Here is a 26,335-nt window from a genome sequence, read left to right on the forward strand (position 1 = left end):
TGGAGCGTCTACGTGGAACGTCTAAGGAAGGAACGCCGACGGAGACTCAAGATGGGGGTAAAAAGCCTGTTGGAACGCCGACGGGCGGCGTTCCAGAAGTGGTTGCTGGTGAGACCGTGCGACCAGTAGTGGAGGGAACAACTCGGCGAGGGCGCCGAGGGTCGGTCGGGGAGAATTGTCACGGTCTACAGCTAGGAGGAGGTCTCGCCATTCTCGCGGACTGCATCCAGAAGGTCTGCTCAATACAGGGTCAAAGAGCTACATCCGACAAGACAGGACAAGAGGAGCAGACGTCGGCGTTCCACGTCTAGAGTGGGACCCGGATGAAGTGAATGAAGAGGTACCTCGCGGTGGACCGCTGCGTGGAAAATGTTCAAGGACAGGTAAGGAGTTTCTAGGTCGTAAGTAGAGGCTCAGTCGTGTTTTTCCTTCTTAAGAGAGAAGTACTCAGAATATATCAAGTTACATTTGGAATTATCGCTCTAGTTCTCGTTCCTACGTCGGCCAGCTAGATACACGACCCCGACACTAAGGAGGAGGACCGCGACACAAAGTTGTTGGACTGTCGGTCTTCAAGGACTGTGGCTAATTGGATCCATTTTCTCTCTTTTATATAGTTGTATCCCATAGTCTCAGAAACATGTTGCTATCCATTTGCTCCGCTAGTACCTTTGTGGGGCCTGCAGAATAAGGGTTCTACTAACAGATATTGTTGTACTAAGTACATTCAACTACGCACGTGACTGAATCTCTAATATCTATTTCTAGTATTTTTCGTTATGTAAACAGAAGTGTATTACCAGCTAAATCGAAGACAATCTAGCATTCCAATTTTGTTGTCTACCGAGTGGAGGGCACGAAATTCATACTTTTACTGCTCGAACACGTCTCCCTATTTGGAGTATCAGATCGGTATGATATGCACTGCTCCGCCTGGGATGGCTAGTACAAGGAAATGGCCGTGTGGGATCACTCACGGACACGGATCGTGTTACTGTAAACGATGACAACAAGTTTAGAAAAACGGACGTTCCATTCAGTGGCAAACACTTCGAGGATCGTCTGGCCAAGACGTGGGACACGACGCGGCCGCTTTAAAGCGCATTAAGATGCTACGTTTTGTTGGGATCTTTAGACACCACCTCTTTGCATGAATAAGTGCTGACCTGTGGCTTCGCATTTTAGGATGCGTGATGACTCACGGCCAGGAGTCAGAAACCATTGCAATGCAAAAATTATTACCGTCCAACAGTGCAAACCCAGTGTTATGTATATATACCCACCAAGTGCTAATCTTATTTCGTACTTAAACGGGTCAGTATACGGAACTTTATACGCTGGGCGATTTGGTGGAGAGAACTGCATATGAAAATTTTGAGTAGAACTCACAATATATATATAATCCTTCGAGGTAGCAAAAAAGAAATGGATTCCATTCAATTTGCGAACGTGTCGCTCCGTCACAATGATCCTATCCGTTTTAATCAACAACTGTTGAGTCAGATGAAACGCAAGCTCTATTGTTAACGGACACACGTCCGTAATCGCAACAGTATCATGGAATTAACAACTCACTTTGAAAAAATATTCTAGTTCAGAGCACACATAGGGACTATAGTATCTGCTCGCCACATTCACCGTATGCTCGAGATTCCATGGCAGGTTGCTCATTCTCCAATTTCTTCGACAACATCAAGAACTACCAGTACACTCCAACCATGGTCTCCTTGACGCGTGTCCATCTCACTTCTGCTGCTATCGCCCTCGTGGCTCTACAGCTCAGTCTGGCAACGGGCTCTCCACTGCATGAAGACCCCACCACCATTTGTGACTCGTACGACCTCGGCAACAAGAATTTTCCTGGTCGTGGGAGCGAGATTGAAGAGGACAGCAATTGTGTTGTCATCAAGCAAGGAAAACTGGCGAAAGCAACGAGTCGCAAGCTAGAGACCGCGTTAGACCGCGATATCAAAAAAAACTGGAAGACTTCTTCGGCACTAAAATGGAGACGACGCTGAAAAACTTGCCCACCTCAGCTACGTACACCCCGTCTCCGTGGAACAGCCTGCTCTGGTTCACCGTTAACGATAGTATTAACTATCAGTGGGACAGAGGCCAGCCCAGTGCTACCGAGAAGTATGCGACGGCCTTCGGTTTCGACGTGAAAACTCTCATGGACAGCGTGTCGGCCAGCAGTGGCGTTGACTCCATGAACTACAGCATTGCGTGCACCTCGGACAGCGAGTGCGACACTCCATGGGAATATTGCGGCATTCGTGCGGAGGCGAGCTCGGGCTATTGCATCCCGGCGTGGCTCGCCTTGGCCCATGCGTGGGCACCAGCCTCCATCCTAGAGAAGGAACCCAAATGCCCTGTGACGTTCAATGGTGTGACGTTCAAACCCTTGGACATTAAAGCACTATTGACGGGAATCTACGATACAGCTAATATTTCCACCGTATTCACAGGCGTTCGCTACAACGGGGGGAACTTCACCATTGACAAGTATGGTCGGAATGAAGACCCCGCGTACCGTGACTTGAACCCCGGGTTTTTCCACATCGCCGCTGCCAACATGCTTGGTAAACACAAATCCACTTTCATCATCGACAGATACGCTAGTTACGAGGTGTGGACCCAGCCCGTTGACGGCTTCAAGGTGCATGACCAGAAGGTCATGACTCCGGAGGAGGCTGCACAGACCTTCTATGGTCTCAAGGCGTACCCTTGGAACGAGGCCGCCAAGAGCATTGTGCATGTGAAATCACGTTTGTCGTGGAGCAATGCGACGTTTGCTGGTCGCGAAGCGGAAGTTGACGAACAGACTGGAACCGGGAAGGACTACGAGTACCTTTTGGAAATGGACGGCGTCGACCAGATCATTGGTGGTGAATGGCTGAACAAGTCGAACGACGACCACCCGGATTTCCTTTGGTTCCCAGAAGGCAAACCTGCCGCCGACACGGTAACGGACACCGGCTTGAGCTACGCCAACGTGACGATGTTGTTGGAGAAGTCTGTTGCATGCACCAACGCGACGGTGCTGGTTAAGTCGCTTGCGTGCTCTTATTAGACCGCTGAGAAGGCGTTGACGGTAGGCTGTGCTGAAAGGGATGCGTGCACTTTAAGGAGTTATCTTTTTCAGTGGACCAATGAAGCTTCGACTAGTACTCGAGTTGATGCAAATATGGCATAGGCGGTGCCATTCTTTTGTTTTTATTTGAAGTGTCAATGTCGTCTGAGGGACTTGGCGTGGAGAAGCCTGATTGGTGTGCTCACAAAACTCCACCACCACCTCCTGGAGATTTACGTGCTCCAATTGGCGAGTGAATTCTCAAGATCCCGAAGCAATTCACATGGTTAGCGATAAGAAGAACCGCAGGTCCTTTTGCGCCAAAGCTACATGTAAATTACTCTTACTTCAATATGTATCCATGTGACGTCTCTGCCAATCATCTAGCAAACCCCGTCAAAGATGAAAAATCAGACGATAGACGGTCGCAGATCCTGCACCTGGATTGCCATTCTCCGAGTTGATTTATCATCACCGGAAGAACATGTCGCCGCTTCGCCTCTCGCTGTTCGTGGCACTTGGTGCGTCCTGCGCTGCCGCCGTGGAGGTGAGTGTTTGCCGTGATGCGACCTACGACATCACAGTGGATGCAGCGTCACTCTGCTCGGGCTCGGGCGCGGCACCCGCGGGCTGGAGCTGCCCCAAAGCGGGCGATGTGGCTGTGGCCGACTGTCTCTCGACTCTCGCTTCGTTCGGGAGCGGGACCTGTGTGGCGCCGGAGGATGCTGTGTGCCAGGTGGTCAACGGAGACACGTGGGGATGTGTACTGCCCTCTGTGGGCTGCAACACACTGGTCGTGGTGGAGAGCGCATGTGAGACGTGGGACTACAGCGGCGATGACACGGTGGATAGCTCCGGGTCTTTTGATGGCAACGAGGACTACGACGAGAGCTGGTTTATGCAGACGACGGAGCTGAGAGAGCTCTACGACTGCGGAAATAAGCCCACGCCCGCGCCGACAACGGCGACGCCCGATCCGACCCCTGCCTCGACGGAATCCAACACGACAAAGGCGCCGGCTGCCACCACAACGCCGGCACCTACGGAGGGTAATGATAATGAGCCAGTAGCTGTGACTCCTACGCCTACAGCAACGCCGACTCCGGCACCGACGGAATGCAATGGGTCTTCTAGTAGAGCAGCGGATGTCGGAGTGACACAATACGGAGAAACAGAAGTAGGTGACGAAGAGAGTGCAGCTGGAGCCCAGACCACCGTGACCTTCGCTGCTGCAGATACTGCAGGCTTTGGGGGGCTGAGCAACGAGGTCGTGGCGGTGATTGCAGCGGCAGCGGCTTTCGCTGCTGTCATCGTGGCTGCCGTGGCTGTTGTTTACGCCAGAAAGAGGCACGTGAAGGAGGATGTGGAGGAAGGAGGCGAGGACGACGAATCTGCAGACGAAAGTGAAGAGAAGGATGAGAGCATGGAAGAAAAGGAAGAAAAGGCCGAGGTTGAAACAGAATCCACGTCTCCAGTCGTTCCGCCGACACCTGCTGTGGTGACGGGGGAGATGGCGACGACGCCCGTTGCTGCTGCTACAATGGCCAAAGTGACGACTCCGGCCACGACCCCAGCGGTGACAAGCTCATCTGACTCAACTGTGGAGATATCGTCTGACCATACGTCTGAGAGTGCAGACGACGATGCAAGGGAGATCGCCGGTACCAACTCACCCAAGGAGGAGGTTACTGTTAAGGACGACTGATAGTTGTATGCACGAACCACCACTTTAAAAGTGCCGTTCAAAGAGTGCTAGCTTCCTATCAATAATGCAGTAAAGTTTTATTCATTTGTCTAGAGCTGTAGGTCGAACATGCGAAAGTAGTAGGACGAAACCCTCAAAAGGCGCTGCACGGTAACGATATTATCCTGCAAGCCTTTTGACGTAGGTTTAATCACCAGTTAGACAAACACCCCCTGCGCTGAAGAAGTGTGCAGTAGTGGATTGTCCGAATGTGAAGCCGAACAACATGGCACATACAGTAGCTTCGAACTCGACGTTTCACGCACGCAACTTCGCTTGTAAAATTCATGATGGATCGCAAAATGTAAAGAAAAAATGTTTCATGCACACAAATGCACTACCGCAGTGGAAACCTGGAATGCACCATGCCAAAGAGATCAGAGGGGGAGAACGTATTGGTAACCCCAGTTCTCAATACGTTCAAATTGGAACTCGTTCGATCATACACAATTCAGAATAGGTTCTGCAAAGCACATTCAAAAGTGCCGTTCGTTCGAGTTCGAATGGCACTGTTGTCAACACCAGGACCTCTGGCCCAGGAGCAGGTCGGAACTGTGTGATCGCAAAGCGTTTGATCGAACTCTGTCGTTGGCACTGGCGTAACAACGGAGACCGAAAAGCTCCGTACGTCGATCACAGACTAGCGAAACTCACAAGAACTTTGGCCACCGAACCCAGCACTTCTCTACGCGAACACGCTCTTATCCGTGCACACCAACTCTGGAAGCAGACGATCTGTTCGGCTGAGCAACTACACAAAAAATATGACCTGGCCCAAATTTTGTGCCTTTGTGACAATATCAGAAGCAGACAAGTACTATTTATGCCCGTTTTATGCACCTCCACGAAAATCCAATCGACTGTTTCTGAGCCGCCGTTTTTTGATAGACGATCGCAGACGAACATTTTTTTTGGCTCCACCGCTCCAAATGTGCATTTCATCAAGCACTTTCATCAAGCCAAGATGGAGAGCTTAATCGACCGCCACCGCCTCCAATACGCAGAAGGTTGGTGAGTCGAAAGCCTGCAAATGCCGCAGTGTTATGTGGCGCGCTGAACACTTGCTGCCAGATGTTGGTCTTGCCGAATTGTCACCTGCGCCGCAAAATTTGGACCGAGAGTGGTACATGTGGCGATCGCCACTCGAAACCTCAAGGATTGGTCCGTCTATCCCAATTGTCGGCCGTTTATCGCAGAGCCGGCGGCTCCTCATTCCAGCATTTACCGCTTCCTATCGCTGAGCGCCGACTGAAAACGGCCAACTACGCTCCGCGCGGTACATACACAAACTAACAGGACAACAGGACACAGTAATGGTGCTACGCACACTCCCGCTGCTGCTCGCGGCGTTGAGCGCGTCGACCAGCGCGTCTGTGGATGTGAGCGTTTGCCGCGACGCCACCTACAGCCTTTCGATCGATGCGTCGACACTGTGCGCGGGTTCAGGCTCGGTGCCTGCGGGTTTTAGCTGCCCCAAGGCGGGCGACGTAGCTGTGGCCGACTGCCACTCGTACCTGCCGTCGTATGTGGACGGAAATTGCGTGGCGCCTGAGGACGCTGTGTGTCAGCTCGTGAACGGCGACACGTGGGGCTGCGTGCTGCCCACCGTGGGCTGCGACGGCGTCGTGGAGGTCAAACCCAAATGCGAGACCTGGGACTACGATGGAGACGACACCGTGGACTTGGACGGCTCTGGATCGTTCGATGGAAACGAGGACTACGACGAGAGCTGGTTCGTACAGACGACCGAGCTGCGTGATCTCTACAACTGTGGCGAAAGGCCCACACCCGCACCGACAACGCCCCAGGTGACGCCGGCCGCCACCACACCAGCGCCCACGCCTGCTGCCACTACGACGGCGCCCACAGCCACGCCGGCTGCTACTACCACGGCTCCTAAGGCCACGCCCGCTGCTACTACGACAGCACCGAAGGCTACGCCTGCGGCTACAACCCCCACGCCGACCCCCGCGGCGACCAACACTACCGAGACACCGTCTGCTACCCCAGCGGCTACTAAAACGACGACGCCTACGGCCACTCCAGCGGCTACGACGCCACACGGAAGCTCTTCTAGCAGTGGCTCCGAGGACGCAGAGGTCGGAGACGACGACACTGAAGTGGGAGACGATGACAGCACTACCTCGGACTCTTCGCCGGTCCAGATGTCGGCTGGTGACGTTACCAGTACCGGGGGAATCGGCGCTGCCACTGTCGCCGGTATCGCAGTAGCGGCCGCGGTTGTTGCCGTCGCTGCAGTCGCTGCGGTCTACGCCAGGAAGAGACACATGGCCAACCAGGAGGGCGACGCTGAGGCACGTCAACGCAGCGGGAGCATCGAGTACGAGATGGCCTTGACGCCACCCAATGCGATCACGACGCCGGCCATAATTACGTCCCCCAGAAGTTAAGGAGAATGACACTGAGAGAGTTTTTTTTAGCTGAGCCATCAAGACGCAGCTACGACCAGCGTGTCCATCGACACTACAATGCGTATTGCAATTTTCTAGCTGCATCATGACGCAGCAGACCAGAGGAAGCCGAAGAGAAACAATCAAATACCATTATGTGTCTAAGACTTGTATAAAACAAAACTGTATCTACTGAGTCGAAAAGGGATTTGTGAAGGTAGGAGTCGCAAAGCCCACGACGCTGCCGAACTGCTCGCTGAACGAGTTCTCGGCCTCTGCGCCCAGCTGCTGGCGCGCAGCACGGCGTTTGAGTTTGCGCCATTGCTTAGCCTTCCGTCGAGCAGCCAGAGCTGTCTGCGGGTTCAGAGCGTCCTGGGCCAACTTGGCCGCCAACTCCTTGGTCGATAGAGCAGTATGCGGCAGTGTGAAGCCTCCAGCGTCGGCTCCATCGTCTGCCATCTCCGAGTCCGACTCCATGTCGGAATCAGAATCTGAGTCGCTTTCACCCAGCATTTGGTTGATGCGAGCGGAGGCAGGTGTGGGCTCAGAAGCCGTCGTCGACGCAGATCCCATTGCCACGTCGCCACTACCGCTAGCAGCTACGGATATCGAGCACTGCGGACCGGGAATACCGCCGTTGGAGGTATCCGAGTCCGGTAGAAAGATGCTCGTCGGGTTCAGGTCCTCGTCGGCGACGTTGAATTCCTGTCCGAACGACGTCACCAGTTGCGTGTCCAGCACCTGGACGCTTTGGTCCGGAGGTGGAGTGAAGTACGGCAGTTTGCCTCGGTTCCAGTCCTGCAGCACAATGCGAGCAGCAGCCTGGCGGTCGGGGATACCTCCCTTGCCCAGCTTTCCCTTGGACTGCGCTACAAGCACCAGAAACTGCACCGCGTCTTGAAAACACTTGGAGACTATGTCTACAGACAGTTGGTAGAGCTCTGCTAGCTGCACCGGCTGACAGCGCGTCAGTAAGACCTGTACTGCTCCAACTGGATCCGCCATCGACTCGGTGTTGATGCAGTTTCGCAGCAGCAACGCGCTTGAGTCCGAGTGGTCAAACACGATACCAGGACAGTCCAGCAACTTGATCTTACTATCGATATGCACCTCCTGCATGACCTTGGTGTGGCCTGCTGTACTCGATACACTAGCAGCTTTGCTACGCTTGAGCGAGTTAATTACCGAACTCTTACCGACGTTCGGGTATCCAATGACTCCGACTGTAATGGCTGTCTTGACGCCGTGACTACGGCAGTAGTTCTTAAGCAATTGCATAAGCGCGTCCGTGCCTACGGCTTTGCTGCCACTAACAGCTTCACCCGCTGCTTTGTCTGCTCGTCCGAAGTTGGCACTGAGGTGCTTGGATTGATTCTGCGTGGACGCCTTGAAGGCCACAGTGGGGTAGAAGCCCCGAAGATATTTGAGCCACGGCTGCAGAACATGTGGAGGCACCAGGTCCACCTTGTTGAGCACCAATACCAGTTTCTTGCCGTGACGGTTACCGATAGCGTCCTCCATATCGAGCGTACGGCAGCCCATGGGGTCGCGCGCGTCCAATACCTCCAGAATGACGTCGGCCTTGTCGACTACCTTCCGAAGCTCCTTCATGTAGGCACGGCGACTCGCATCGTTGATGACCAGCTCGTCCTGTGTCTGACTCTGCGCCTGCTGAATCTGATTCTGCTCAAACTGCTGTGAGCTCTGTGCAGCACGACCTGCGAGCTCAGCCAGACTCAGGCCGGAGACGACGCCGCGGTTGCGTCCGACCTGCTGGCTGCGAAGCTGCTCGCGCTTCTGCTGTAACTTCTGAGCGTTCTGCTGCTTACCCACGAGTTTCTTTGGAGCCGTGCGGTTTTGCTGACCTATCTGGCTTTTACCACCACGAAGAGCCTGCGCAGCGATGCCCTGACGCTTAGCTCCGCGTCCGCGCGGAGGTGCCTGCTTGCGCCCCATGGCTTTGAGTGTCTTAGTGATGGCTGGAGGAGAGCTTGACGCTTTTTTGACCAGTGAAAGCGCGAGACATATTGTGTACAGTGTGGTGTGGTGCATCATGTTTGAAAGTTGTTGAAGAGAACGAGATCTTTTTACCGGACAAGTGGGCCGTTCGTCGCGTGACAACACGACCGCGCCGTTGCGTCATGGATGAACACAAAATACAGCATGGCGAAACGCGAACACATTGTTAATCCTGGTGCCACGCGATAACTTTAAATCAACGGCGCGTTAGCTGGAATCTAGCCTGGATATTCACATTTTTTTTTTGTAAGTGACCAGCACTTTTGCTAACTGCCATGACGAGTGGTGTAGTTTGTATAAGGTAGTGAAGCCAAGTGGAGCCGCTAGTAAACCGCTGCGCCTAAAAATATGCCGGTATAAGTGCACAAAGATCACGGGCTTCAACCGATCCGCTGCTCGGGCGTTAGAGCAGGAGCTCTCGGCGCCATCGCTCAGCAGATTGCAACCAGCCTATCTCAACGTCGAATCCGGCATAGAGGACGCTAACCTATTGCCGAGTGGTCTTTCAGGATCGTATTGCGCGTTTCGATGACCATGTTGGAGTCTGTGGTGCCTCCTAAGCTGCCGATCAGAGAGATTGAAGCTGCTCGTACGCCGCAAGTGATGCGGCTGGCCAAGATGACTTACGATGAACGCTCTCCACGTTTTCTGCGTCACCTTCAGGCTCTCGACCACCCAAGCAAAAGCAACTGGACAAACGCTGAGCGCATCTGCTCGGAGATGACGGCTACTGAAAAAGATTACGTGTCTGACATTACGGGGCTAGTGGAGCGCTTTCTAGATCCGCTAGCTGCTTTCGCTGACAAATATTGCAAGACAAAAGAGGAGCTCCCGGCTTTTACAGCCCTTCGGTGTGCTGCACATGTTATCCTTGGAGTTCACAAAGAGCTACTGAAGCTCATGGAGCCGCCTCAACAGCGCCGCTTTTTCACCTTTTCAAACACAAACAATTTTGGATCTGGCCCACTGGAAGCTGTGACCCGCGTCACTAATGCATTTGCTTCCACGATTGAGTATATGAAGGTGTATGCTATCTACTGCGCCAATTACTTACCTGCTACTGAAGAACTGAAGGCACATGCTAAACTTCTGGATGCCTTCACGCTATCTCAAGCGGATCCGGACAACATCGAAGCGTTTGACGCTGTATCCGACCTCATCAAGCCTGTGCAGCGGATCTGTCGATACTCACTGCTGTTTCACTCACTTGTGCAGAATGCCACATGTCCTGAGGAAGTTGAACTGGCGAAGGAGGCGTTGGAGAGCGTTCAGCGCGTCTCTGATCTCGTCAACGCTCGTGTCCGAGACGCCGAGCACAACGTACGTTTGCTGTCTATCAATGACAGCATCGACAACGCCAAGCTTTCCTCCAAGTTGGAGCTGTTACGTCCGGGGCGTAAACTGCTTTATGAAATGCCAGCAGCTGTGCAGGTGATGGATCGGAGAGCACGTTTAGCCCGAGTGCTCCACTTGCGTTCCACAAGGTTTGATCAGAACAGGTCGACTCAACAGCCCCACTGCGATACGTCTAGTGTGAACAGCGAGATGGAGCTACTTGCAGCTAACAGTGAGAGCGAGAGAGAAGAGTCTGCTTTGAGAGACAGTCTCAACTCAAATGGCCAAGAGCGCAACAAAGACCGACAACGCGTTATCCTGTTGTCAGATGCGCTGTTAATAGCTCGACGAAGCAACTCCTATCTGCGTGTTCGTCGACACATTTGTCTTTCGTGTGCTACAGTAGTTGAAGCTCAGGAGACAGACGATGATGCCGATGGCCCCGTTTCGAGTACAAAGTCCTTCGCCCTTCTGGCATCGAAGACTGGGCGTTGCAATTGCCATAACTTGAGTCCGAGTACACTTAAGAGACCCGTTAAGAGACGGTATTCCCTTTCGAGAAGCACCTCACAACTAACAGCCGAAGGCGATTCTTTGGATACGCCGTCGCCGCCTCAACCAAGACTAAACCGTAACGCGCGGCAGTATATTGTACACTGCGAGAGCGAGCAGAAGAAAAAGGAATTCATCAAGTTGCTTCGAAATGCCATAGCACAAAACGCTCGCTGTGGGGAGCCACCACGTTCGTGTGTCAGTATCGCAGCTACGAATTTGTCAGTAAAGCTGTGGCAGTCCATCAAGCAGCGAGACTTCTCGCACACATTCTCCTTAGGCTACGGCAGCTTATTGCGTCGCCATGCGAACGCTGACTGCAATAACGAAGCGGTTAATGGCAGCACAGACGAGTCCAACTCGGACCAAAACGAGCGTCTCCTTCGATCATCTCGATCAGCAACGTCAGGAGCTGCGTAATGTACGAGAGTCAATCCACATATAACTAACTTAATGTGTCGTGCAAAGGAGTCTTGTGTGTCTATATGCACGTTCCTACATGTGTATCTACATCGAGGTCTGCGGTGGTGTTCACCTGTAGTCCTACTTTACCAAAAATGAATAGTTGACCTACTCACGAGGTCGCTGTGCTCGCGTTTCAGCGGATTTCATACTTAGTTGGAGGCCACAAACTCCTTGGCAGGCTTCGTCTCCTCCACCTCAGGCTCGGTCACTTCTTTCTTCACCGAGACGGGGGCAGCCACGGGCTCTTGAACAGACTTAGGCTCTTCAATACCCAAGTCTTCAGCCTCAGCTCCGTCTTCAGACGTGGTGCTACCGTCCGACTCGTTCTCCACAGCTTCAGTCTGGTTGTCTGCTACGACAGACTTCTCGGCAGCAGTGACAGGCTCAACGGACTTCTCAATGACAGGCTCCTTGACGGTAGCTACGGTCTGGTCAACGACGGCGGGCTCCTCAGCGGGCTCCTCGACCTTCTCATCAACCGCCTTAGCAACCTTCTTCTCCACTACGGACTCAGTAGTTTTCTCCACAGCGACTTGCTGCTTCTCCACCACCACAGGCTCAACTGTCTCCTTCTCAGCGACCTGCTCGACTGGCTTCTCCGCAATAGTCTCAGTAACCTTCTCCTCAATGACGGCCTCAGCAGTCTCCTTCTCTTCGCTAGGCTCGACAATCTTGTTCTCGACCGGTTCGATAGTCTCCTCCTCAATGATCGGTTCGGTAGTCTCCTTGTCCTCGACGAGCTCGACAGTCTTCTCACTAACCTGATCAGCCGATTTCTCCTCATTAGATTCAGCAGCCTTCTCCTCCACGACGGGTGCAATAGTCGTTTCCTCGACGATCTGGTCGACGGGTTCCTCTTCCACCACCTTCTCTTCGACGACAGGCTCGACAGTCTTCTCCTCGACGACAGGCTCGATAGTCTTCTCCTTGACAATCGGTTCGACAGCCTTCTCCTCAGCGACCGGTTCGGCAGTCTTTTCCGAGATGGGATCGACAACCTTCTCAGTGGTCTGTGCGGCAGGCTCAGGCACTGTCTCCACAACCGGTTCGACCACATTCTCCTCCACAACAGGCGGGGCGATCTCCTCCACAGGTTCCTCGACAGCGGCAGTGGGTTCTTCCTCACTGACTGGATCCTTTGAGGTAACGGGGGCAGCCTCAACGGGAGCAGCTTCGGCAACTTCGTTAGCCACAGGAGCGGTAGGCTCCTCAACTTCAGTGGCAGTCTCCTCGACAACTTCAGCCGATATCTCAGCCTTCTCGAGAGCAGCAGCAACAGCAACAGGCTCCACAATAACCTCATCAGTCTCAACTGGTTCCTTAACCTCTTCGGTGGTCGCAACAGACTCCTCGGTAGTCGCAACTGGCTCTTTCACCTCAACAATCGCATCGGCAATCGTCTCGTCGGACTCGGCAGCCTCTTCAACCGCAGGCTCTTCGGCCCTCTTGTCCTCTTCAGGTATAGCAACAACCTCCTCCACCTTCTCAACAGTAGGCTCGGTAGTGATCTCCTCTGTCTTCTCAACAGTGGGCTCTTCAACCTTTTCAACAATGGGCTCTTCCACCTTCTCTACGACAGGCTCAGCCACAACTTCTTCCTTCTTGACCTCCTCACTCTTCTCTTCAACAGGCTCATCACTCTTCTCCTCCACCGCCGGCTCAGCAGTGTGTTCTTCGACGGCGTTGGTCTCTACGACAGATTCCTCAACTTTCTCAACAGGGTCAGCGACTACCTTCGCCTCGTCGACATTCTCGGCAATAGCCTGCTCGATCGTAGGATACTCAACCTCCACAACGGCAGGTTCAGTCACCTTCTCATCAACAACCGGCTCCTCGTTCTTCTCTACAGACTCAGCCTCAACAGTCGGCTGTGCAGCGTGCTCAGCAACAGGCTCCTCAACCTTCTCCTCCTCAACAGCAGGATCCTCAAACTTTTTCTCCTCCTCCTTGGGTCCCTTCTCCGAAAATACAGCCACCCTGGTGGACGCCACGTTGGGCTCCGTCGAGACGCTTGTGGGTGCGCTCACCGTCGGGTCGATGAATGAGATGTTGAAGGACGAGAAGTTGGCGCGCACACTGTCAGGAACATCGACGGCAGTCGAGCTGGGTGCCTGTTCGGTTGCGGGCGGCGCAGGTGTGTCAATCACAGGCGCGACGGGCTCCAGCGTCTTGGGGGCCTCGTCCACGTGATCATCTTCCTCCGTTTTGGGCTCCTTCTCATCCACCTTGGGGGACTCAGTGGTCTTCTGCTCGACAGCCACAGGCTCCGCCTTCTTCGGAGTGGCGACTGGAGCTGCAGCGGTGGGATTGGCTACGTCGGCGGACTTGGACTGGCTGCACCCCATGGCGGAATATCAATCTGTCGATGTGCTCACGAGGCTGCTGTTCTCGATGTGAACAAGCAAACCCATGGCGCTGGCTTGACGAAAAGAAGCGACGTGACGAAAGCGAGAAAAGTGCATGTACAGTTACAAACCTGTGAGATCAGATGATATGTATTGACGCAGGTAATAACAGGTGGTGAGAGGCGTTTCAAATGGTGTTTCAAACCAAGTGGGTAAAGTCGAGGCACTTCGAGATATCGGCTTTGGAAGGGCATCGGTATAAGAAGCTCTCTCTAATGTAGCAGATGGATACATGTTGGGAAAGCGCCGCTGCTTCAAGGCCAAAACCATTTTTCTCATGGCTTCGCTGATACCTTCGCGCGGCGCGCGCGGCCGGCGCCAAAAATTCCTGCTGCTGTGCATATTGCACATTCCAATCTCCTTGAACGAGAGCATTCTCTTCGAAGCTGATACAAATATGTAGATACAGTATACGATAGGACTATTAAACTCGTCCGTGAACTATATTTGACGTGAAGATCCTCTGCCGCGAAACCTTTTAGCGCTGATGAGTCAAAATGTGTATGTACATTTTTTCGTTTTATCGACCGTGGACTTAGCTCAACGTACGCGTATGTTTTGTAGATCTCACACGGGTTCATCTTCCACTCTAACGTATGCAGCTTAGCAGCGATTTTAATTGCTACTTACTTCAGTACTAGGTTAAAACTTCGGCATTTCTCTCATACTGAAGTACAGTACTAGCCTCGCAGCACGTTCAGGTCCCCGCCCCCACAACGCTGCGCGCAGCGGGAAGCGATGATGCATCTACATCGAGACACATCGAAGCCTCATTTCTGCATGATTCTGATAAATAAGGCTCGTTCCTGTCGGATTTGACGGAGAAAATGTTAAAACGTGTTTTAACACAAGTAAGAGTCCACTGGTGGCGCTTTTTCAAGCTACAGAGAAAACCACATTAACTCTGTGTGGTTCGCGATATTATGCTCTAAGAGCATTTGCACCTGTTCCGTTCTAAGAGCTTTTGCGCCAGTTCCGACTAATAAACAATACTAACTGAATAGTCACGGGTTATCCCGTTGGTTAAATTGACTGTGCGACAGTCATAAACGCACCGTTTTAAGTACATTGGAACAGCCTCCCATGTAGCAATATCGGCCTCCCGATTTGCCTTTGAATTGTGTCTGGGGTGAAAATACTCTTATAAATATCAACCTAAATGTGCCATTACTCGATAGTTCGCCTTGGTCTTCGTATACATTGAAGAACAAGAACAAGAGTACGTTGTGTCGACTGTCGTGGTGACCTCCTAGCCAAACTCATCGAGGAGAGAAGAGAATTCATTACATTGGTTACAGTAATTAGTCTGGGCCAGACTAAGCCGCGCTCACAATAAATAGTCTGTCACCATGCGACACAGTCTAATTTTAAACCAAACTAATTGTAAACATCAAAATTAGTCTGTCTAAAAATTCGACATTTATTTTTATTACTCAGTATTACATTTTAAGAAATATTTAAACAAAGCTGGCATATCAAAATATCTGCAGTTTGCTCACTCTATCGAGAACGCCATTATCTGCGTTGCTCATGACCATCCTGACTACATGTACTGGTTCTTCTGTGGTATCAATCCCATCTAATGCATCCACTTAAATTTGCGTAGTATCGAGGTTATTCTGTTGTGCGTCGTAGTCGCACCTAGGTAGATACGGAGATTGATGAAGTCTCATTATCGTTGACATGTGAGCTACAATTTGCGAAGACTCGTAGTATTCTGTGCTCAGTTGCACTTTGTTTTGTGCCTTGTGATGGCCAGAAGTACTGTACAGTAAGAAAATCCCATAGCCTACTTATGGATTTCAAGGTTACAGCTGTAAACACAGCTTTTAACTGCAACTAAAGAAAAATACAACCGTTCTATTGCTGCTTCGACCTTTGTTATTGTATCTAACCTGCACAACTTTAAGATTGACCAGAACAGGCACCTCAGTAACCGTCGAATGCGGGGGTTCCATTACAATTTAATCTCAATTGATAGCATGCAAATTATGAACATTTCATGACAGACTAGTTCTGAATCAAGAAATTTGCAGGCGACATAAATTAGCTTGACGTTGAAGTCAGACTAATTTTGACAGTTTAGTTACTGTAACCACTGTAGCTCGTGGAGTTAACAGGGTTAAAAAAGAAAGTAGGAAACATGAAGATGGACAGTAGTTTCGGAACAGACTGTTGCAATCATGAATAGGCAAGGCGTATGAAAACAAAGTTATCTTCATGTGTAAAGCATACACCTGAACGAGAAATGAGATGTTGTTCAAAAATGAATTATAAAGTGCACATAGGTCAGTCGAAATCCAGAAAGTAAACCGTAACAAATTCTACTTTTTTCTTATGAAATGAGAACAGACAAATTTATGTAACACATTTATTGTGCTGTTTATTAGTGCACTACTAATACTCGTGCTTGGTTAGCTGAATATGAGTTGCTTCAAGCAACAAACCGATTCTGAATACCACGATTTCTCGAGCACGATGTGATTTAGTTTTGCTAAAATATCTTCAACAGCTTTGAATGAAATAAACGGTGGCTGAAGTGTGACTTAGAATATGTACATTGACCAGAGTTCAAATAATGTAGTTACCTATACTTTATACAACGCGCACGCTTTTTCTCCTTCCTGCTTCACTGCACACGCATTTAGTTGGCAATGAACTGCTGGAAGACTGCACACTCGTGGAGCTCTTCATGCTGTGAGATGTAGTAAAGAAAGTCTCCGAATGCCTTCTCGCGCATCTCGATCGTCTTCTTGCTGCGTCGGCCCCGCAAAAAAGTGCCTACGCTAGGCTTGGGCAGCTCGGGTATATCGTGTGCAGCCGGAATGTCCAAAGCTCGGAGTTGTTCGGCCAGTAACTTGAACTCCGAGTATCGCTTGGGGATTGACATCGATCGCTCTCCAGTTGCACTGTTGACAGTGTAAATGTGATACATGATCACGTTGTTGGCACGTGTGACGCCCAGAATCTCGTACGTCAAGTGCTCGTGGGGAAGGAGGTGGCTGGAATCACGTTCGGGTGTGCTCTCCGCTACTGTCGCATCATCAGCGACCGCTTTCGCCGTCAGACTCGTGGATGCCGTCTCCACTGTAGCCTTCGCGGTGTCTTCGTTCGTCACCGCGGTATCATCGGTGTGCACGGTGGGAGCCATAGGGGAGATGGAGGACATTCTCCTCTCCGTCGACTCGTTCTGGTTATCAGCTGGCGATTCCTTGGACTCTTCGTGAGCGGTATGCGTCTCCTTCATCGCAGACGCCAAGTCGCTCGCGTCCTCTTCAATTTGGTTGGCGGTCTCTGGTTCCTCAGTCAAAACGGGTTCTTCCATCCCTGACACGTAGGATTCGACTGTTTCGTTGGTAGTGAAGTCAGCAGTGGCCACAGCTGCGTCGTTAACCTCGACTGGTGCCTCCTCAGCTCCCGAAGTTTCATCGTTTCGAAGTGTTGTGTCTTCCGGGGTTTCCATTGACAGGATTGACGTCTCGGCAGCTTCGTAGGTTGTCGTGATCGTCTGCGTTTCGCGAGTGGTATCGGCTCCTGCTTCGTCATTGTCTTCGACTACATTCTCGCCGGCGACTGGAGCTACTCCAACCGTCTCGACTGCTTCAGCTTCCTTGGCTCCTTCGGCGGATTCTTCCTCTGTAATCTCCTGCTCGACTGCTTCAGGCTCCGGCTCAGCCAGAGCCTCCTCCATTTCGACATCCTCTGCAGAAGTTTCCACGTCTGCATGAACCTCTTCAGTCGTCGACTCCACCGTCTCAGCAGGAGCTTCCTCTACTACAATCTCGTCGGTGACAGCTTCAACCTCGACGTCGGCTTCGGGAGTGGCCTGCTCGTCTTTGACCTCGGCAACTGGGGTTTCGTCGACGGTCTCATCAGCTGTCTCTTCAACAACAGCAGTGGATGGAGTCTCCTCCTCGACAACAGGAAAAGTGTCATCCACCGCAACTTCAGTCTCAGGTGTCGACGTCTCGACAACTGTCTCCTCAATCGTAATCTCTTCCTCTTCTGGTGCCACTTGCGTCTCCCCTTCCTCCTTGATCGGGTCAACTTGAGTGACAACTTCAGGTTGCATATCGGTCTCCTCGATCGTCTCAGTATTCTGCGCCGCGGTCTCAAAGACATCTCCGCGGGGGCAAGTCGTCGGTGGCGATGGAAGCGGCGATGATGCACGGGAAGGTGCTCGAGATGAGGTGCGTGAGTTTGCAGCGTCCTCTGCATTACGCTTGGCGATCTGCTCAAAGCGGCCAATTAGCATGGCGACCGCACTGATTGGCTTCGTGTCGACTTCATACTCTTGCTGAGGCTTCAAAGTCTCGTTCTCGTCGCTTTCGCTTACAGGTGGAGAGGAGGTAGACTTCTTTTCAGCCACAGCAGAAGTTTGTTCAGGCTCAGACTCGGTGACCTCTACGATAGCTGAAGCAGCTTCGACATCCTCTACCGGAGTGGCAGCAGGATATTCTTCAGCTATTTCTTCGACGCTCTGTTCAGTCTCCTTCACCTTCCCACTCGCAACTTCGGTGTCAATAGCTGATTCGACTTCGACGCTTTTCTCCTCCGTTGGCTCCTCTTCAGCCAGTTCAGCAACAGGTTTAGCCTCGGTAGCCTCCTTGTCGATAGTATCCTCCACCAGTGCGACAGCAGGGGGTTCTTCAGCTATTTCTTCGACTCTCTGTTCAGTCTCCTCCACCTTCCCACTCGCAACTTCGGTGTCAATAGCTGATTCGACTTCGACGCTTTTCTCCTCCGTTGGCTCCTCTTCAGCCGGTTCGACAACGGGTTCGACGGCGGGTTCAGCCTTGTCATTAGCATCGAGATCTGGCTCGATCTCTTCCACTGCTGCAGTGTCTTCACCTGTGGTAACCTCGACTGCCTCAGTCCCAACGCCATCAGTCTCGATGCTTGGCTTCTTTGCGACTTCTTGATCGCCAACCTCTTTAGTCTGATCCACTGCAGAGGAATCTTCCTCACTCTCGACGCTTTGCTGTTCAACGACTTCTTGCTCGACCGCGTTCTCTTCCTGATTATCCTTTTCGATATCAGTGACAGAGGCTTCGACTGCTGCCTGCTCAGTCTCGGCTTCGGCCTCGGATTCAGCTGCAACCTCTTCAACTGCCACTTCGGCAACGTCTTCAACCTCGGCTGCAACCTCCTCGACAATCTTTTCCTCAACTGGTTCGGTCACATCGGTCTCGGTGACAGCTTTTTCGGCCATCTTCACGACGCTATATGATGCAGGTTCACTATCGACAAGAATCTTCTCAGGAATTGCCTTAGAATCCTCGACTTCAGCCGCGTTGTCGACGATAGCTTCGTCAAGCTTGTCATCATTCTTCTCGGTTGCGAGGCCCTCTTCGGTCGCAATCGTAACAGGTTTCTCCGCTTCTTCTATCGCGATCGCGGCAGTAGCCTCGTCGCTTGTAGCGTCAACGGTATCTTCGGTCTCAGTAGTCTCGAAAGTCTTGATGACCGGATTCTCCGTCCCAGCAACGGCAGCAGCATTTTCGACAGGTTCAGGCTTCACGTCTTCATCCTTAGTAGATTCAGCCACATCCTCCACCACGATCGACTCAGCTTCAGTAGTTTCGGCCACCTGGACAGTCTCCACCTCTGCAGCATTCTTCACTTCGATGAGCTCCGTTTGAGCAGCATCAACATTGGAGGATTTAGTCTCCACAACTGATGCTGACTCGGGCTCAACCTCTACAGACTCAGCTGTCTCCGCTACGTCGACGGGCTCCACCTCAGTTGACTCAGCTGTATCGGTCTTCACCTCTGCATCAGGCACAGCCACGGTAGTCTCCTGCTCACCAGGTGCAACCACTTCATCCAATGCAGCCTTAGTCTCGGTCTCGGTGATTTCCTCGGGCTCGACTATCTTTTCCTTGACAGCGTCAACTGCAGTGTTGTCGACCGTCCCAGCAGCCTCCGTCTCGACAGGCTCCTCAACTGCACCCTCGGTATCAGCAACGACAGCTGCATCTTCGACTGGCTCAGGCTCCACAGCTTCATCATTAACAGGTTCGACGATCTCCTCGACCGCGGCCGACTCAGCCTCAGCATCTTCAGCCACCTCGATGATGGGTTCCGGTTGAGCAGAATCAACGGACGCAGGCTCGGACTCAGCAACTTCTTCCTTTACCGACTCAGCATCCTCTACGGGCTGCTTCTCGATTGCGATGGTCGTCACCTCTGCAGCTTCATTGGCCTCCTGCTCAACAGAAACTGTCGTCTCATCCACAGCTGACTCGGTCTCACTTGTTTTCTCCACTGCAGCGTCTTCGACCGTTGCAGTGACCCGCTCCTGATCGGATTCTTCAGTCCCGGCCGACTCGACAATCTCCTCGACTGCATCCTCGACTACATCCTCGGTATCGGTAACCATAGCAGCAATTTCAACTCGCTCAGGCTTCAATCCTTCAACCGTAGCAAGTTTCTCCACACCAACATCTTTAGCGTCCTCGACGATCTCGATCTCGCCAGCATTCTTATCTTCGATGCGCTCTGATTGAGTAGACTTCACGTCAAGGGAGTCAACGGAAGCAGGTTCAGTCTCGATTCCTTGGTCCTTCACAGGTTCAGCAACCTCAACAAACTCCACCTCAGTCTTCTCAGCTCCGACGGTCGTCACCTCTGCAGGCTCAGAAGCCTTCTGTCCAACAGGCTCTGCTACCTCATCAACAGCAGAAACCTCCTCATTGGCAGGCTCAGTTGTGGCGTCTTTAATCGCCACGGTTGCCTCCTCATCAGATACTTCAGTCTCGGATGCCTCCAGCTCAGCAGGAACATTGTTAACCGTAACAGACTCTGCCAATTCTTCGATGTCCGTCAAGTTGACGTCCTCATTATCAACCGCGTTCTCCTCGTCGGCCTCAACGTCCGGCTTGGTCTCCGCTGAGCTGTCAGTGTCCGACGATGCGTCCACCTCCGCTGTCTTCAACACCGTCTTCTGCTTGGTCGACGCCTCCGTTTCGATGCTCCCAGTCTGAGTCGCACCATTTTGATGCTCTGCCGGCGTCTCCATGTCGGCCTCTTGGTCTATCAACGTAACTTGCGGAATGGCTGCAGAAACTTCTTGACCGGCGTCGACCAAATCTTCGAGGACAGGCTCATCTGCGACTTCAACCTCGTCGTTCGTTGCAGGGATACACGCATCCGTCTCAGCTGCGCGCTCCTGTCCGGTCTCGGCGGCGTCATCCAAGGGTTCCGCCACAGGCTTAACGGTCTTGATGGGCTCGATTTTCGGCTTCGAAACCGGCGCCGTCTTGTGCGTCGCCTTGTTCCGGAACAGCAAGTTCTTGAACCAACCGCCAGAGCTTGGAGCCTTGGGAGTCTCTTCTTCTTCTTCTTCGCGCTGCTCTGCTGCAGCCTCAAGGTCATTCGTCTCGTCGCTCACAGTGGCATTTTCCTCACCATCATCTGCCACCGTCTCCGCAACAGTATCGACAATGGCAGGCTCCCGCTCACCGCCACGATCGTTCTGCGTGTCGGCCGCTTCGGCGACGGCTCCTACCTCCGCAGGCACCTCGGTAGCGACGTCCCTACTCTTCTCCGCCGGCACAGCATCGAGTTCTTTAGCAACGGACAGCTCGTCCGTGTCAACTGCAGTCTCCTTCACTTCAGGTGAAGCGTCACCGGCCGGAGACGTCTCCATCTCAGGCGCAACGGCGGCAGACTCAGGGTCTACGGTAGCAGCGTCCTCGCCCGCAACACCAGGCAGCTCACGAGTACTGTCTTCTGTGAAGGCAGGCTCTTCGGCGTCGGCAGCAGTCTGGAGAGTCTCCACCTCAGAAGCAGTGTTACCCGATGGGACTGGCTCAGTGGCTGCAGGCTCGTCGATAGCGGAGTCCTGATCGGCATCACCATTAGCTTGGGGCTCTTCGTCAACTATGGCAGTGTCAACCTCCTCCGATGCAGCATCTTCCTCAGACGCACCATCAGCAACAGGTTCTGGATCTGCGGCCACGAACTCTTCGCAAGCAGCAGTGGCGTCAGGCTCTTCAACTGCCTCCTCCGTTGTTGGCTCAGCCTCCGACTCCGTAGTAGCGACAGCCACCGCATCAAACTCATCAGTGATGGACACGGCCGTGGCCTCGTCGGCCGTCTCGACCACATCTACCGCCTCGTTTTCAATGATCTCCTCGGAAGCTGGTTCTTCCGTCGCAGCGACAGGCTCTTCCGAAGCAGATTCCTCTGTACTCGTGTTGTCGGCCTCATCTTCTTCAAAAACAGGGTTCTCAACGTCGGCAAATTGCCGGGCAATGGCTGACGTAGACTCATCGACGACAGGCTCAGTTGCGATGACAGTCTCTGCAGTGGTCTCCACGTCAACAATTTCCTCGACTGGTAGCTCGTCCGATGCAGACGCCGCCGTGACCTCCTCGACTTCTTTAGCTGTGGCCTCGTCAACCGAAAGCTGTTCCTCCGTCAGCGTGTCCACCATGGATTCAACGACAAGCTTGACGACAGTCTCGTTATTGTTAATGGCATCATCCACAGCAACCACTTCGTTCGACTCGATCTCGTCGGTCGCCTCCTTCGCCACCGTCTCCGAGACAGGCATATCAGCCTCTTCACCTGCAGATTCCTCGACGCAAGCCTCTTCAACGGGTTCGACTGTGGTCTGCTTCTCTTCGACGGTCTCCACTGCAGATACATCAGCAGTCTTGATCGTCACTGACTCCCTAGCGGCGTCATTCACAGCGCACTCCACAGCGGCTTCATGGGCTTCGAGAGTCAGGGACTCACGTTGTTCATCCGACGACGTGATACTCAGGACTTCATCCACTGTGGCAGCAACCATATCGTCGATCACCTCTTCCTCGCTGTCGGTCAATCTAGCGTCCTCAACTTCAGCAGTTTCGTCTTCGACTTCAACATTCTTCTCCTCGACCTCACTTTGTATCACTCCAGCGACTGCAGTTGCTGCGCACGCACCGAGCGCCAGAGTCGCGACGATGTGAGGCATGTCGGAGGTGACATCGTTGACCACAGGCTGAACCTCGGTCCCCTTCTCCTGGTCCTCTTGGACAGCAGGACTTGTCGCTTCCTCCAGGTCGACATCAATAGCAATTGGTGTGGCCTCCACTGTTTCGGTTAAAACCTCTTCCTCAGGAAGTTCCTGGTCGGCCTCGATCTCAGCAACGTTGTCGGTGCTTTCCACGACGGCTTCTTCGTTTTTGGCCAGCGTTTCGGTCGCGTCAGCGTCGCCGTTGACGGAGACTACTGACTCGGTCACAGGAAAAGAATTAATGGTCTCCTCTATAAACTCCACCTCAGCGACAACAACTGCATCTTCTTCAGCAATTGAAGACTCGACGACATCGTCAGCTGCTGAAGCGGCTTCCTCGAGAGATTCTTCAACTGCGTTAACAGCCACGTCATTGTCCGATGGAGCCACATCGATGTCCGGACTTGAAGAGCTCATTTGAGCCACTGCCACTGCACCAGCGGCGACACAGGCACCAGCTGCAAGCGAGGCTACAATAGCCGGCATGTCCGAAGCAACATTACTGCTCGGCTCCGACACCGTAGCAGGATCTTCGACTTCGACCTCGGTCACCGACGCTTTCTCAATGACTGCTTCTTCCTTTTCAGGCTCCGTCTCAGCCACTTCAGCAGGAATCTCTTGGGCAGTCTCGATCTCCGGCCCCGATACCTCTTCGACGAGTTCCTCGGTCTCCATAGACTCTACTTCAGTGACAGCTTCCTCATCAGAGGTATCAACATTGGCACTATCCTCTGCCGTCTCAGTTCCAGTCATTTCCATCTCGCCATCCTCGACCTCGTCAGCAACGTCAAGTTCGGCAATTCCAGCAGCGAATACCTTGTCGTCCTCCTCGACAGTCTTGTCATCGTGCTGTTCAGCGATCGGCTCGACCCCAGCGGTATCGTCCGCCTCAGTGTTCGCAGTCCCATCAGAATCAAGGTCTTCGGTCGAAGTTTCAGCCAACTCAATCGATTCCTGCCCCGCAACAACCTCTTCAGTGATCTCTTCAACCACAGCTTGTACGACACTGTGCGCTTCAACTGTCTCCGCTTCGATCTCCTCAGTGGCAGTCTCGGTCTCCGGTACTGGCATGTCTGGTACGACAGGCTCCTCAATCGCAGCAGCAATCACGTTCTCCACCACCTCGGCGACGAATTTCTCGGATACGATGTGGATGGTCTCATCAATTGGGATGGCCTCTTCAACGGGTTCTTCTTCCTCGTTCGACTTGGGCTCAGCAACATCCGCGGGCGGCTCGACAGCAACCACTTCAACATGTTCAACCTCAATGTCCTCCATGGCCACTACAGTCTCCACAGCATGCTCTTCTTCAGCCGTCTCATCGCCACCCACTTGCTCAACGACCTCCTCCATCAAATCAGCATCTGCGGAGATGCCATTGTCACCCTCAATCTCCGTCGCTCCGGTTTCCTCCACGCCTTCCACCTCTTCCCCATTACTGCCGCCTCGTGCAAGCACTGCAGCTCCAGCAGCCAGAGCAACCGCGCTTCCAACCGCTACGGCTTCAACCGGAACCTCTTGCTTCTCCGTCTCAATAGCAGCAGCATCGGAGGTCACCACTTCAACCTCCTCGACTACGTCTGCTGTCTTTGTTTCATCGACGAGCTTGACGGTCTCCTCATCCTGAACTACCACGTCTTCGATCTGGTTCAGCATCTCATACAGCGTCGTGACCACTTCCAACTCGTCCGGTATGACGGGGGTCGTCTGCTTACTAAAGACAACTGTGTCTACGCTAACTGTCCGAATCTGTGCTGCTTGTGTGTTCATGCCGTTGTGTGCTCCACAGCCTAATGCTGTCACTCCTGCCACCTCGTCGCTGAAGCTGGAACGGTGGAGGTAGAACTCACACTGGTCCATCGTTGTGTCTTCTGAGCTATCGGTCGACTTGGCATCGTTTGTGTCTACTGTGCGGCTGCTGGTCTTTGGCTCTGCGATGTTATTGAACTGAAGATTCGCCTCAGTGTTGATGTTCTCGGTCTGCAGCTTTGTAGTCGCCATCTTGTTGGTCTCTTGGTTCTTGACAATCAGTCGCTTTGATCTGTTGTTTGGTGCTCGAATTTGATAATGAGCTTCTAGTCCGAACGCTTGGATCGCTCTCGGCTCAGCGGCATGGACGGACATTTACAACATCCGTTCCAACCTCATGGACACTCGGACAGACATATCGCTCTACTGCAGCTGGTTCAGCCAAAAATGAAACCAGGTGTCGTGCTCTCATGGCTCGCTCGAATTTGGTTATTGAGACAACAGATGCGTGCCAGCAGCAAGACGCAACTTGTATGTACTGCAGCAAATGGCACGATAAAACACGCGTTGTGCTTTATGGAGCACGAGCAGGTCTCTGCCGACTACTTTGCCAGCAGAAAACGAGAAGTTCTTGCCGTCGATGCCTTCGTAGATTGAGACAACGTAGATGTCTCGCCTTCAAAGTATATCGGCATCTAGAGTGCTGCATCAAAAAGGATCAACCTGTTGGTGCATCCAACAAGCTGTGGAGCCGAGCTTCGAACCGATCTATGTATTCTGAATGGCCTATTCATGAAAATCAAACCTTTACAAAGTTCAGAAGTGCATGTTATTTTTTTTTTTTCTTGAGAAGCCAAACTCGACACGAACTTCTTGCTGTTTTCCTACCTACGTGCCACTAACGTGGCAACAATTGCAGTGGTGACTGCAACAGCCACCGATGAGGCCGCGTAGCTGTGCTTCCGGATCTGCTCGGGGATGAAGCTGAACGACGAGGCTTGCGCCTCGACCGCAGCAGCTTCCTTTGCTGCGACAACAGGGTCGATAACCATGGTCTCGTCGATCTCGGATTCGGGCTCCTCGACAACCTTCGCGACCTCAACTGGCGCCTCCGAGATCTCGGATTGAGTCTCCGTTTCAGACTCGTAATCTGCGACGGGCTTGGCTGGTTCAGATTCTTCTGCTTGGTCGACATCCTGTGCAGCACATTCAACCAGCTCTGTGTCCTTCACAACAGTATCTTCAGTAGCCAGCTTGTCTTCATGAGCGTTCAGTTCATCAGGGATCAAAGGCTTAGGCTCCTCGACCACGTCTTCAGAAGTGTCGACAGGCTTCTGGTCAGGAATATCGCTCGACAACTTTAACGAAGTAGGCACTTCAGCAGCAACACTAGCAGATTCTTCCTTCGCAGCCTCGACTTCATCAGACTTCTCCTCCTCGTCCGCTGTCTGAGCCACAACGGATTCCACGATCACTTCGTCGACAACAGCAACAGTCTCGACAGCGTCACGCACAGTCTCCACCACCGACGTCACCTCACTGATAGTCTCTTCAACCTCAGCTTCGACCGTGACG

The 26,335-nt window shown here is 52.6% G+C and overlaps 10 protein-coding genes across 10 annotated transcripts in view; 6 read left to right on the forward strand and 4 right to left on the reverse strand.

The window, feature by feature from the left end:
• Nucleotides 1–5: 5 nt before the first annotated feature.
• Nucleotides 6–311, forward strand: PPTG_20766 (hypothetical protein; the record flags this gene model as incomplete). Its single annotated transcript, XM_008892964.1, has 1 exon — nucleotides 6–311. A coding segment is annotated over one exon (306 nt), but the record flags the coding sequence as incomplete, so codon positions are not given.
• A 1,373-nt stretch (nucleotides 312–1,684) lies between these two features.
• On the forward strand, nucleotides 1,685–3,468 carry PPTG_00617 (hypothetical protein). The gene has a single exon (XM_008892031.1). The coding sequence runs from the start codon at nucleotides 2,003–2,005 to the stop codon at nucleotides 3,071–3,073; it is 1,071 nt and encodes a 356-aa protein (XP_008890279.1). The 5' UTR covers nucleotides 1,685–2,002; the 3' UTR covers nucleotides 3,074–3,468.
• On the forward strand, nucleotides 3,323–4,862 carry PPTG_00618 (hypothetical protein). Its single transcript, XM_008892032.1, has 2 exons — nucleotides 3,323–3,359; nucleotides 3,461–4,862. Exon 2 carries the CDS (start codon nucleotides 3,558–3,560, stop codon nucleotides 4,776–4,778), a length of 1,221 nt encoding a protein of 406 aa, XP_008890280.1. The 5' UTR covers nucleotides 3,323–3,359; nucleotides 3,461–3,557; the 3' UTR covers nucleotides 4,779–4,862.
• A 1,268-nt stretch (nucleotides 4,863–6,130) lies between these two features.
• Nucleotides 6,131–7,228, forward strand: PPTG_00619 (hypothetical protein; the record flags this gene model as incomplete). Its single annotated transcript, XM_008892033.1, has 1 exon — nucleotides 6,131–7,228. One exon carries the CDS (start codon nucleotides 6,131–6,133, stop codon nucleotides 7,226–7,228), a length of 1,098 nt encoding a protein of 365 aa, XP_008890281.1.
• On the reverse strand, nucleotides 6,433–9,214 carry PPTG_00620 (hypothetical protein). The gene has a single exon (XM_008892034.1). It carries the CDS (start codon nucleotides 9,182–9,184, stop codon nucleotides 7,418–7,420), a length of 1,767 nt encoding a protein of 588 aa, XP_008890282.1. The 5' UTR covers nucleotides 9,185–9,214; the 3' UTR covers nucleotides 6,433–7,417.
• Nucleotides 9,215–9,775: 561 nt separating this feature from the next.
• PPTG_00621 (hypothetical protein) lies at nucleotides 9,776–11,554 on the forward strand (the record flags this gene model as incomplete). Its single annotated transcript, XM_008892035.1, has 1 exon — nucleotides 9,776–11,554. The coding sequence occupies one exon, from the start codon at nucleotides 9,776–9,778 to the stop codon at nucleotides 11,552–11,554; it is 1,779 nt and encodes a 592-aa protein (XP_008890283.1).
• PPTG_00622 (hypothetical protein) lies at nucleotides 10,490–14,038 on the reverse strand. Its single transcript, XM_008892036.1, has one exon. It carries the CDS (start codon nucleotides 13,942–13,944, stop codon nucleotides 11,749–11,751), a length of 2,196 nt encoding a protein of 731 aa, XP_008890284.1. The 5' UTR covers nucleotides 13,945–14,038; the 3' UTR covers nucleotides 10,490–11,748.
• Nucleotides 14,039–16,480: 2,442 nt separating this feature from the next.
• Nucleotides 16,481–22,910, reverse strand: PPTG_00623 (hypothetical protein; the record flags this gene model as incomplete). Its single annotated transcript, XM_008892037.1, has 2 exons — nucleotides 16,481–18,502; nucleotides 18,692–22,910. Coding segments are annotated over 2 exons (6,073 nt in total), but the record flags the coding sequence as incomplete, so codon positions are not given.
• Nucleotides 21,140–24,839, forward strand: PPTG_20767 (hypothetical protein). Its single transcript, XM_008892965.1, has 2 exons — nucleotides 21,140–24,702; nucleotides 24,801–24,839. The coding sequence occupies exon 1, from the start codon at nucleotides 23,496–23,498 to the stop codon at nucleotides 24,636–24,638; it is 1,143 nt and encodes a 380-aa protein (XP_008891213.1). The 5' UTR covers nucleotides 21,140–23,495; the 3' UTR covers nucleotides 24,639–24,702; nucleotides 24,801–24,839.
• Nucleotides 24,840–25,644: 805 nt separating this feature from the next.
• PPTG_00624 (hypothetical protein) overlaps nucleotides 25,645–26,335 on the reverse strand; it is a gene marked incomplete at both ends in the record, with an annotated part of 5,427 nt that continues 4,736 nt past the window's right edge. The window contains one exon of the mRNA XM_008892038.1: nucleotides 25,645–26,299. Coding sequence (XP_008890286.1) covers nucleotides 25,645–26,299 — 655 coding nt within the window. The remainder of the gene's footprint in view (nucleotides 26,300–26,335) is intronic.

The sequence above is a fragment of the Phytophthora parasitica genome, assembly GCF_000247585.1.
Source record: "Phytophthora parasitica INRA-310 unplaced genomic scaffold supercont2.1, whole genome shotgun sequence".
In the NCBI taxonomy this organism is placed as follows: domain Eukaryota; phylum Oomycota; class Peronosporomycetes; order Peronosporales; family Peronosporaceae; genus Phytophthora; species Phytophthora nicotianae.